The sequence below is a fragment of the Lissotriton vulgaris genome, chromosome 2_1, assembly GCF_964263255.1.
Source record: "Lissotriton vulgaris chromosome 2_1, aLisVul1.2, whole genome shotgun sequence".
Classification (NCBI taxonomy): domain Eukaryota; kingdom Metazoa; phylum Chordata; class Amphibia; order Caudata; family Salamandridae; genus Lissotriton; species Lissotriton vulgaris.
Window position 1 is genome coordinate 1,539,604,512 of NC_141687.1, and position 13,148 is coordinate 1,539,617,659.

Consider the following 13,148-nt stretch of genomic DNA (forward strand, 5'->3'; position numbering starts at 1 on the left):
CCAAACCAGAAGTAAGAAAACTGCCATGGGCAAAGTCCGCACAAACTTCAGCCAGGTTGAGATGATTCCAAACCAGACGATACCGCCTCCACTGCAGCCCATTGTCCGTTCTTAATCTCGGTCACCGGAGGCTTCCGTACTCTGCGCCGTCTACCCTGCTGCCTCCATCGCGGCTTAGTGTCCTCGGATTCTGCGATGGGTTCACCAGGCTCGTCATCCTCTGCCGGAGCGTCCAAGCCTAGCAAGCGGCACGCCTCTCTCAGAGATCGAAGTTGGTGGAGCTTATTGTCTCTCTTGAATTTCAACCGGAACGGATGGCCCCAGATATAGGGGATATTATTCTGCTGCAGATAGGCTGTGACAGGTTTGAAGGTCCTGCGTTTCTGCAGGGTAAGCGCCGTTAGATCTTCAAACAGAACTGGAGACTGTTCCTTAAAGGACTGGGGGTGCAATTGGCGTGCCTTCTGTAGGATTTCCTCTTTTGTACGATAGTCCTGCACGCATGCCAAGATGTCTGGAGGGGGGCCGTCGATTAACACGGAGGACCCACCCTATGAACCCTGTCTAGCCGTAGCTCCGACTCCAAGAGACGACTCAGGATGTTGTTTAAATAATTCTTTTGTTAAGCTGAACAAATCCTTCGTGCCATCCGTCAGCGTAACGCCTCGGATACGAACATTGTGGCGACGAGAGCGATTCTCTAAATCTTCCAGATGCGTTTGCAAATCAACCTGTTGGTCGTGGATCCACACTATCTCCTGACGCAATGCCTCCAGCTCATTATCCCGTCCATCACTCTTGGTCTCCAGCTCTGTCACGCGTTCCCCAATGCCATCCACATCTCTGCGCACCACTTTGATCTCCGCCGTGAATTCCTTCTTCAAGGTATGGATGTCGTCTCTGAGATTGGTGAACAGCGCTTCTAAAAAGGCTTTAGTAATAGGTTCCGCTCCCTCTGATCGTTCAGCGGCAGAACTGGCTATACTCGCCGCCATGGTCTTGGATTGCTGACTTGCCTGTGCCAGTGCAAACAAATCTTTCAAGGTTTTATCCTTGCGGCCTCATGTCGTGGACATAGCGACCCACATGCTGCCTGGCAAACACTCACCCGGCCCACTGTGCCCCAAGGCCTCTTTCGAGATCAGGCAATCCTATCACTAACTCCAACCAGATGCACACCTCAGAAATTCAGTTCCACTTTCACAAAGCAGTATTAGGCCGTCCCACACAGGACACCGGATGACAAACGGACTGCCTGCCACCAGTACCCCTCAAGCTGCCGCCACACCACCAGGCCAAGTTACCTACAAGTTCCAACATGCAGTCCAAGAGTCTCCTGTCTCTGCTGCACTGAGTACATTGTTGATCTCGCCTGGCCTCTACCAAGTTCGGGGCGGCACCCACCACCTGTGAGCCACTTTTAGCATCATCTGGCAGTCTCCCAATCCTCCAAGCACCCCAGGCCCCCGTCGATCTCCGCAGCCGGCCTCCACAAGGCCGGGCCGCCCGCATCTCCCATATACGCCGGTGACCGGACCTCTGCTAGCGTCGTCCTCTCACCAGGTTGGAGGGCCGAGACACCACCACCGGATCTCCATTCCCAGAGCGCCCCAAACAACGTCAGAGCCCCCTTGGGTGACAGCCACTACAGCTCACGTTCTCACCCCAGTCCACAATGGAGGACGATCACCACTGGCGTCAGTCCTGGGCCCAGGCGCAGAGTCACTGCTTCGTGGGGGACCTCCCACCACTAATCGCCAAGAACCTGAGTGCCATTCCGGTCCTGGCCACCACTCCTGATCTCAGCAGTTCCGGACTGCGCTACTGCTGTCCGCTGTAAGGGAGAGAGACCCGCTCCAAAATGGCGGCCCACTCCTGCCCGCCGCGATTCAGCTCTTTCTCGTTGCGGCGTACTGGGTCTCTGCTGCCCCGGCTGCTGCAGGTCTGACGGCTCCGATGCTCCCCCCAGCCGCACTGCCACCAGCGTGCTCCGCCACTCAGCCCTTCCTGCAGACTGTCTCCACACTCCAACGCAGGTCCAGGGCAAGATGGTGGCCGAAGTCCGGCCTACGCTCCAGTCCGCTCTTGGCCGTAGTGCCACGCTCTGCATCCACCACTGGACCCACCGCTGTGTACTGTGCCTGTCCCGCAATCGCGCCCGGACCTCCGAGACCAGCCAGGGCGATGCACAAGCCCGCAGGACTCCAGACTCCTGATGCTACAACAGCCCGTTGGCCGGTGCTAAATCAGGCCGTTGGCGGGAGCCTCAGGGCAGCGTGTCTGTTCACGCTGCCATCTTGGCCACGCCCCCTACCAAAAACTTTTTAATGTGACAAAAGCATCTGATATCATTGTGGCCCTCTTTTTAGGTCTCGCCTGTCGATGCGCATGCGCATCGAGCAAGCGAGACTATGGTGGCTTATCCACTCTTTATCCAACTTGCAAGGAATCGTGGCGATTCCTTGCAGTGCACGAGAAATTTAAGCTCAATGCGCATGCGCATTGAGCTTAAAAGCGCGTGCACATGCCCCCAGCCGCCTGCCTTGCCTACTCTCCCAGCTGGTGCCGCTCCACCCCCTGCGGCATCAAAGGCTTTCACGGCCGGCCGGCCATGCTTTCAGTTTCACGACCGGCCGGCCGTGTGAAGTGCATTTCAAAGCCCGCTCTCCCTGCTCCGCCCCCTGCTCTGGCCGAGACGCATTTCTCCTCCCTCCTCCCCCCTCCTGGGTCTGCTTCACACGGTGTCGCATTTCTCCTCCCCCCTCCCCTTCTCTGCCTTCCCTCCGTCTTATCACTTTTATCCTTTCATTATTTTTTTCTTTCCTCTCCTCCCCCACATCACCGATTTTCATCCTTCTTTGTTCCTTTCTTCACATTCCTTCTTTATTTCTTATCTTTTTGTTTCTTTCTATTTTAGTTCTCAATTGTTATTCATCTCTGCTTCTTTATTTCTCATTTTTTCTTTTCCTTTGTATTCCACCCCTCTCTCCTTCCTTTTCCATCTGCCTTACCCTGCTAGCGGGCCCCTCATCCGTCACATGCTGCCCTGTCACCCCTCTCCCCTGCCTCTGCTCCGTGCAGATTTTACCCCTGCGTTCCGTCTCTCATGGCCCGTGATGCTGTGATGCGTCCCTGACTCACTCTCAGACTTCACAGAGACTGTTAGGTTTCTTTGATTGTAAAGGGGATTGTTGGGGGGCGGGGTGTTTGCAGATGACAGAGGCGCTTACACTGCCGTCTAGTGAAATAGATGGCTTGCACGCCATGTCAAATCTCCCATTCGGCTCCGCGGTCCCTTTATAATCTTACATTTCCGATATGTGGCAGTCTTCTCTCATTCTGCCTGCATTGCTCTTAGGTCTCTTGGAGTGGCGCTACTGCTACAGCAAGAGGTTTGCTTGGGGGCAGGAACGTGGCGGGACTGGGAGATGATGCTGGTTTTACTCCTGACTACCGAGGTTCAACAAAAATCTTTACATTTTTGGCAGATCGCCTCATTTGCTCGTGCATGTAAACGTGAATGTAACATGCATGTTTGCTAATTGCACGTTCACCTCTGGAGCTTCTTGGCGCTGAATAACCGAGGTTTACTGTTACCCGCCGCAGTGATACTCATTTTATGTTTCATGTAAATATGTCATTTAAAAGCACTTGTATTTTTTACTGTCCCAATCACGCGTACACCCCTCCGTTTTGTGTAATCTAATTCACAGCACTGCGCTGCGCCAGATATACAGGAACGTGTCTGTAGAGCTCTGTTTGTCACTGCAACAAGATCTACGCTGTGTCGGTCAGGGGGTTTGCTGCAGAGGCAGTCTTCTGAGGAACTGCCTCAGTTGTGTGATCCTGGGCAACTCGCTCTGTATCACTGCGTTCAGATCGGCATTCATCAAAGTGAAGCAAACCAAAGCCAGTGCCTACCATTGTGTGAAAATAGGACAGTGTGTAATCTTATTTCAAGCAAAAGTCATACATCTCAGGATGCGCTCACAATCCCTAAGTTATCACAAATTCAACACCCTGCAAGCGGAATGTGTTAATTTGTGTGCGTGTGAATTCGAGATCCTACATTTTTTAATTAAATAGTGGAAAGTATGAGGTCCTAGAACAATGCCCTCGAGGGACCCCTCTGCCACACCCTGAAAACGCCCATTATTATATGTGCACACATGTTGGTTCTATGAGAGCAGTTACTTCACAGCCTTAAGGCCACACTCCATGTGACATCCCTTTTATGCACCATATGAACATGACCTGCACGTGCTTAATTCTTAGATGTTTGTATTTAGCCCCTATGCAGAGGGTTGAGGCGATGAGGAAGGTCACGTGCCCAGTAGATGTCCCAAGATCGTGAAGACAGGTTGTCTTTTATTCTGAACCCTCTCAGATGTATGCATGACCTTAACATATGCATGTTCTTTCATATGCCTGGCCCTAAGATGTCCTCAGACATGCCTGACCATAACATACTGTGAACAGAATATGAATGTACTTACATATTTTCTCAGAGATGTCAGATGCTCTTGGGTGGTGTGCCTGCATGTACGCAAGAGCGTGTGTTGCTTTGACTAAAAAAAAACAAGCACTGGTGTTGCCAATAGGTCTCGCAGTAGGAAAGTTGGAGCTATTGGTTTTGTAAATGACAAAGCCCTTTATGTTTTTAAAATTAAAACAAAAATAAAAGGCATTGCTATTTGCAATTGTAATAGCTCCAACTTTCCTACTGCGAGACCTATTGGCAACCCTTCACCCTCAACCTCTCACTCACCCTCACTCACCCTCAACACCTCAGCCTCACCCTCACTCACCCTCACCCACCCTCAACCCCTCACCCTCACTCACCCTCAACTCCTCACCCTCACTCACCCTCACCCACACTCACTCTCCCTCAACCCCTCACCCTCACTCACCCTCAACCCCTCACCCTCACCCTCAAACCCTCACCCTCAAACCTTCACCCTCAACCCCTCACTCACCCTCACTCACCCTCACTCAGCCTCAACTACTCTCACTCACCCTCAACCCCTCACCCTAACTCACCCTCACCCTCACTCACCCTCAACACCTCACTCACCCTCACCCTCACTCACCCTCAACACCTCACCCTCAACCTCAACCCCTCACCCTCACTCACCCTCACTCACCCTCACCCTCACTCACCCTCACTCACCCTCACTCACCCTCACTCACCCTCAACCCCTCACTCACCCTCACTCACCCTCACTCACCCTCACTCACCCTCACTCACCCTCACTCACCCTCACTCACCCTCACTCACCCTCACTCACCCTCACTCACCCTCACTCACCCTCACTCACCCTCACTCACCCTCACTCACCCTCACCTTCACTCACCCTCAACCCCTCACCCTCACACAGTGCAATAGGTCTCAGACCATTTCAGTTAGAGCTTTAAGAAATGTTTATGGCTTTTTTTATTTGTAATTCTTTAGCATTGGCTACAGGAAACAAAAATGCTAAACATTTACAAAAAAACCCCATAAACAATTCTAAAAGCACTAACTCTAATGGTGCGAGACCTATTGCATTTCCAATGCTTGTTTTAAATAGTCCTGATAATTTTAACTGTGGGAGATAAGAATTGTGCTTTTATGGTTTACTTCGTACAGTAACCGAATAAAGTTCTTTGAATTGAATTGAGTCTATTCAGTCCTTCATCAAACCCTACATTTCACCTCTGGAGGTATGATATGGAGGCCCTTTATCTTGGAGGTCCCTTTGATCTTTTTCTGTCTCAGGATAGGCTAGGCCTGCTAGAGTTGGGACTTTTCACATGAGCCAACGTTCTGGGCAAATCTGTGTTTTCTACAAGGGCTACTAAGTGGGTGTGCACTGAACTGACCTCACTAAGGGCCACTCTGAATTGCCAGACTACTTTACCTTTGTCTCGGCAGAAGTTGTTTTGCCATGAAAGGTCCGATATGAACAATAAGCCTAAAGAGGAATACAGCTGAATTTGACCTGTTTGATGTTGGAGCACAAGTGCACCCTGTCTAGGATTCTGAAGTTTCTACCTGCTGTTAGTATTCTCTCAACTTCTACTTGTAATGTTAAATTTGCTCCCTCACACCCTTATTTTATGGCTCTCCTAGCATATGTCATCAGTGGGTTCTATCTAGCCTTCTAAAGTTGTGCTTTTGCCGGCTTCAGTTGGAATGTGTGTGATTATCTAGAGCTCTTCTAGCATCTCTCTCCTGCCTCTTGATGGAGATTTAACAGGATCAGACGCAGTACATCGCTCCTATTCCCCCCAGATTGATCATTGCCTCTCTCATCTATTAAAATGAATAATTTTTTTCTGATTAATAAGTCACGCATCTCTGACTACTATTATTGAAGCACCCTTGTTCAAAAACATACATATTTATTCACAAACACATGTGAGTGAATTCGTTTCATCATTAATAATACACCATTTGGTAGTAAGGCCTCTAATTTTCATTGAGACAATACATTTTCATTAAAACCTGTGCAATGCAGAGTGCAATCGTTATTACTACCTTGGTATTTACTTTGATAAAAACTCTGTATAGAATTGTTAAATGTTTGTGATTCAACTTTACGAATTATGAAAATCTTGCAACTAAACCTTTGTGCTGTTTCTTACAGAGCCTGATGTAGGAATGCCTGAACAAGATGCTCACAAATTTTTTCATCAACTTTTGGCTGGTGTTGTAAGTGTATTATATACTTCCGAGTTTACGTTTTTTTGCACCGAGAGAAAGGTGAACAACATTTTTTTGTTGTTTCTTTTTTGTTAGGAATATCTCCACGGGATTGGAATAACTCACAGGGATATTAAGCCAGAGAACCTTCTGCTTGATGAAAGGGGTGAGTTAACAAAAATGTAATGCTCATGTTAGACCTCCTTTGGATCTACAAAGGGGCTCCCGATTTATATTGAATGGTAAACTGTACTTAACTTTAGACCCTTGGATATTACAGGTTTTAGCACACTGTAAGGAGTTAATGGTACCTGGCCATAGTTCCATCTTCTAGGTTGTAGTTTTGTGGCAACGTTTTATTTTTGCATTTTTTCATTCTTGTCTGGTTACATTTTCTCCCAGTAATCTGGGTTATGCCTGGATTTCAAAACTACTTTCTTCCAAGTAGGTTGGGAGAAGCTGCCTTCTGGTCTTGGATGGATTAGCCTAGCTGTGTGATTTCCTTCTCTGCGTCTCTGGCAAGTCTTCCTTATGGCATACCCCGTGACTCATGCTGGTTGCCTCAGGCGAGCTGAGTTAGGGAGGCTAATGTGGTAGGACTTGGTGGTGGCTGTATAAAATAATTGGCCTCAGGTTACGGTGAACAAGAGAGCATCTCAACTGGAGAAAATTTGAATGGTTACTGTGTCAGTAGTCCAGTGTTTTGAGAGTGCCGCATTGATAAAAAAGACTAATGCTTGCCTCGACAAGTAGAAACCAAATAGTTTCAACCGCCTGACCAGAGCTACTTCATATTACTAAAGATCAACTTATGATGATCAGCATTTACCACATGGGAAAGGTTGCATTTGTTTGAAGACGAAATTCCTTATTAAAATTTGGAAATACTGCTGTAAATAAGAGGTTGGATAACTGAGAGGCCCAGCCTTTTTATAACTGTGACATTGATTTAAAAGTCTGCAAATTTAAGATGCGATTATTTGTTTACAGGTGCCCTTTGCATCATTGACTTCAAATGGGGACACAATCAACTTTTAAAAAGCATAGGTGCTTTTTAGAGCAGTGTCTTCTTATCACATGGGGCTAGGTGTAGTGGCCAGTGATGTTTTTTTTTTTAGTAAGGTCTAAGTTAGGAAAAAGACTTTTGGGCCAAGATTTGCTTATTATATTGTTGAAACTGTATATTGAGTCTGTGTTGAATTGCAAAGTCTGGTTGACATTACTCACATTAATATGGAACAACAGTGGTTAATTGCAGCTTCAGGATTATTGCCTCGGGTGTGTTCAGCTGTGGAGAAAACACAATTACATACAACAAAAAACATTTCTTGTATTTTGTTTTTTCCCACTTGACAGGCAACTTAAAGGATTTGATAGTGCTTATGATTTAAAACTGACTTCTGTGAATATGTAGTGCTGTACCATCAAGTTTTCCACAGTAGTTTTTTTACAAGTAAGAGAGTTTCTTAAGATAACATGATCATCTCCATTTGGAGATGATCCCTGACGTGTTTAGGGTAATGTCTAGTTTCTGAGTTGAGGGCAGTTTTAGTACTTGGAGAGGGGTTGTCTTTCCGTTATTTTTACATTTATATTTTAAACTTGGATACTTGAGCATTTGATATACGAAAACACATTTTTGCCTTTTATCAATAATTTTTCTGAAGAAGGCAATAATTGAAAGACCATGGCCTACTTTTTTTTTCTAAAAAGGTCCATAGACATGCCCGAGGATAATTTTAAATGGCTTGCTTAGCTGAGCTTTTACTATATTTTCAGTGGGACGAGGAGACCAAGACGTGGGTTCCATGGTCACCAAGCCACTGGATTCAAGCTATCCTGGCTGATGACGGTGAAACCGGTCCTATGATGCTTGTTTACGGTCCAAGGAGGACCTGGCCTGGCAGTTTGGGCTGGACTGTTCCAATGATTTGCATATGCCTAGGTCAAAACTGGCGTGGTGAGGTGAGTAACAAAATTATGGATTTAGGCCCAGATCTCTGCACTGGGGGTAAGTGTTTGACATTATTCAGCATTGTGTCCATCAATTGTTCTTTTTGCATTCGTCCTCAAAAGGACCTAGGGCCAGAACTCCCGCTCCCAAGGCAAGCCAGTCACCATGTTTCTCTCAAACACCATTACACCTACCATTCCAAATCTCACAGCTAGACACTGCAACCATACTCTCTCTATTTCCATATTCATACATCTGTCACCAGCAACCTCATTCACATACCATGAGAGAGAATACATACACCACCTTATCACTCCATCTTCAATTCAACACACAGTCCTTGACAAAGCCAACATCCCGCACCACCACCTACATACTCTTTATTACAGAAACTTGGTTCACACCCTCCTCCACCCATATTTTACACTATCCCCCCTCTTGATACAGCATCCAACTCGTAGACCGCACGTGCAGAACTACAGCGGGACCTGGAATTGTGCACAAGTCATTGTAGCCGTCCTCTATCTTGCACACCAGAGTCTTTTGAACTCTTATCCTGTTACTTTCTCCTCTCAGCCTTCCAAACTGCCTCCTTTCATGTCATCTGCAGATCACCCGGAACCCACAAGGACTCTGTAGGAGTAATGTCAGACCTCCTCAATTCTGGCTCTATCCACCTGTCTTGGAGACTTCAATCGATGCAGTAACTCAAGTTCCAAAACAATGAGGAAAACCCTTGACTCTCTACCCAACACCGTAGAAATAAAACACCATCACAAACCCAAGTCTCCCCAAAGGCAAGACACCAGCTTTTCCTCTCTGCGTGCCCCAACATCCACTGCCACCCCCTGTTCTTCTGAACTGATACTCTTGCCATCCCCTCCACATTCTAAACATCCTCCCCCACATGAAGGGCAGCAGAAAAGGAAAAATTACCATCTGCTCCTTCATGCATATCTATTTAGAAATCCTAGAATATCTAATCAACGACCCGACTCTTGCAGCCTACAGTAGATGTCCACACCCTTCTCAACATCTACAGCACCTCTCTGAATAATCATGTAAATGCTGTGGCCCTCTGAAAAATCGCACCTCCAAGCCTATGCCGTCAATACCCAAATTCACCCTAGAACTTACTGAAAACAAGCATGCAGTGCAAAGATAGGATAAGAAATGCAGAAGATCAAAATGACGAGATGACCTTACCCTTCTGAAAGCATTCTGCTCCAATGTTCGTTCCATCATCACCACAGTTAAAGCAATCTACTACAAGATCACCATCAACAGAGTAATCAACAGATGCAAAACCCGCTTTAAGATGTCCAACTGTGTGCCAGCTCCATTCCAGAAACTAGTACCCCAACATCAGCTGATAGATGCTATCAGCCTATTCTTCATGGAGAAGTTAATAAAATCAGATCAGACACCACCAATTAATTTTCATATCCTATCCTCTGTAACCAGCAGCCACCTCTTCAGCATTTTGATCTCACTTAAAGCCACCTACTAAAAAATTGACATGGTTCCTGCTTCAATAATCAAGTCGCTTCAAGGAGAAGCCATCACGCCACTTTCACACAATGTTCATTAGTCACTAATGCAGGATACCTTCCTGGACGGGCTCAAGACCGGACAGGTTCTCTCCATGCTGAGAAAGCCTACATTAGACACAGTCAACCATGCTAATTTCATCTTAAAACCCACCTCCTACTTGTTGGAAAAATCATCAAGGTGGCAGTTGCCACACAGTTAAAGGAGCACACTGGCAAGAATAACCTACTTCCAAGACTATGAATTGGGATTCGGAGCACGCTGCAGTATTGAAACAGCTACATTTCTAGTAGTCTGAAGCCTTCTTCCTCAGTGACAAATACAAGACTTGCCTTCATGTCCTGCTTGACCTCTCCACAGCTTTTAGAACTTGCATGGGTCCTACTGCCATATTCCTACAATGCTTTATATCTTACCGCACCAAACAATAGCAGCAAGTTTAAATAGGACTGTCGGATCCCAGACTCTTGGTTTCACCTCTGGCACCACCATCTCTCTCTCCGCCCCCTCCCACCCCTTATCCCACCCCCTTTCACCCGGGCTCAATCCTGTCACCTAAATGAAACCCATACATACAGTAAAAATAAAAACGACCTGTATGCTAATGACACCCAACACTATCTCTGCGTCTCCTCAATCAAAGACATATAGAGACTCAACGCCTGCCTTGAACCCATCAGAACCTCGTTGTCAGAAAACAGCTTCACACCCCAACTAAGAACAAGCTGAATTACTTGGATTCGCCCTCGACTCGAACCTCTCACTCATAAACCACTTTGCAGAGAAATTGAAGGCGGCCTAATTCTAACACTCCTCATAACAGTGGCATTTTTTTTTTATCGCAGAAGAAGTCAGATGGCCCTAGTCCTGGTCCTGGTCAATGTCAAGACGTACTGCCATAGTCACTCCTGTTTTAAATTTGGCTCCATCTGTTTCTCATCTTTCAGTACTTACAATCCAAAGCTTTCTTGCTTATGCATTCTAGCTCGTTTTCATTATGCAATCCTCTCATATTTCCTTGCATTTCTAGTTCTTTGAGCCTAGTCCTTTATACCCCTCTTTTCTATGCCGTTTTGATGTTTGGTACACATTTCACTCCTCTGTAAAGTTGGCAACTAATACCATTTCCCCACGGTTTTTGATGGCCTGCATGTTTTCCTAATGTTTGAAATTCACCCCCATTTGAGACTAATGTAATTCACGTAGACTTTTTGATTGCTGACACTTGCATGATTCCCTCTGTGACATTGGATATTGGCTAACTATGATATGTTTCTTTTTTATTGTACTTAAAATTTGATGACTGATTGTATGTAATGGATGGTCATGTCGCACTAGGGTTGTTCAGCATACAGAAATCTGACACTTTTACCTGGTATAGTAGCTGTTTAGAACAAGCATTGGCATAGCCAATAATTCTCGCTTTTGGGACCTTCTAAGTATTTTTTTATGCAGCATAATATCCTTTGTGCAACCACTTCAACTGTTGCGTAGCTAAACACTTATAAGGTCCCAAAGGCGAAACCTATTGGCTATGCCAATGCTTGGTGTGGTTGTTTGTGTGGCTGTGTGTGTGGCTGTGTGTGTGGCTGTGTGTGTGGCTGGCTGTGTGTGTGGCTGTGTGTGTGTATGAGTGTGTGTACGAGTGTGTGTGGTTGTGGGTGTGGTTGTGTGTGTGGTTGTGTGTGTGTGGTTGTGGGTGCGTGTGTGGGTGCAGTTGTGAGTGTGTGTGTGGCATAGCCAATAGGTCTCGCTTTTGGGACCTTATAAGTGTTTATTTATGCACCACAATATCCTTGGAGCAACAACATCTACTGTTGCATGGCTAAACACTTATAAGGTCCCAAAGGCAAAACCTATTGGCTATGCCAATGCTTTTTGAAGCACCTACAAATTGGAAGGTGAATGCCTCAGAAATGTAACATAAATGTCTCAGGAATGGAAGGTGAATGCCTCGGGAATGTATATATGGGGGGGGGGGGGTGTAAAATGGCCACAGTATAAACCACGGTGATGTATGGGAGTGTTGCACTGCATCAACACACTACAGCATATTACAGTACAGCAATGCAGGACAATATAGTCTATGGAAATGCTGGAATAATTATCGTGAGGCATTGCATCAAAGCACTGCAGGCACTGAAGCACCGAAATACCCAAGTTAGGGAGCTGTAAAGTCTGGTCTGTGGGCAGTGCGGACAATCTTAGTGTGTATGCTTCCCATCACTTCCGACCCAGGCACATCATGGGCTCAGCCCTCCCTCATCAGAGCATAATGAGTAGCAAGACCAAATGCACCATAAATTATTCACTCCAAGGAGAGGGGTGCATTAAAAAAAGCAGGCTGTACTGGGAAGAGAGTGCTGGAGAGAGAAAGATGACAAGGAGGATGAATGTGGCAAGGGATGAGACGTGAGTGGTGAAGAGAGAGAGCAAGAGTGTGCTGAGGTGAACAGAAAAGGGCGTGGACTGTAATATGTGAGAGGTGAAAGAAAAAACAAGAATGGACAAGGTGAGTGTGGAAAGACAGAGCAAGGCAAAATGCAGCATGTGGAGAAGTAGAGGGTTGTGAGAGGATAAAGGAAATACTGTTTAAAATCAGACAGGGGCTGAAACCAGTAGCCTTTAAATACTACGCAGGAAAAAGTGCGCTAGGCTTGTCCTCTGCCTTCAGCATTAGGGACTGGTTTTTTTTTTTGAAGAAGATGATGTTAGTAACAAGATCAAATGTGGCAGGTATAGCCACGGAAAAGACTGTAACTAAGGTACAAAATGTGACGTGACTAGCGTTCACGTCAACTGCATACCGACTTAAAATATGTATTGGCAAAGCCAGTAGGTCTCGCCTTTTGGGGCTACCGGCTTTGCCAATGCAATTTGCTGACACAAAAAGTGGAAAAAGGCGTGATGAAGCAACTGTTATCTTCCTTATTTTTTAATATACCCATCAGAAATGGC

General features: G+C 46.3%; 1 protein-coding gene across 1 annotated transcript in view; it reads left to right on the plus strand.

Annotated features, from left to right (window-relative positions):
• CHEK1 (checkpoint kinase 1) overlaps window positions 1–13,148 on the plus strand; it is a 167,672-nt gene that overhangs the window by 38,116 nt on the left and 116,408 nt on the right. The window contains exons 4-5 of the mRNA XM_086957409.1: window positions 6,630–6,694; window positions 6,782–6,851. Coding sequence (XP_086813535.1) covers window positions 6,630–6,694; window positions 6,782–6,851 — 135 coding nt within the window. The remainder of the gene's footprint in view (window positions 1–6,629; window positions 6,695–6,781; window positions 6,852–13,148) is intronic.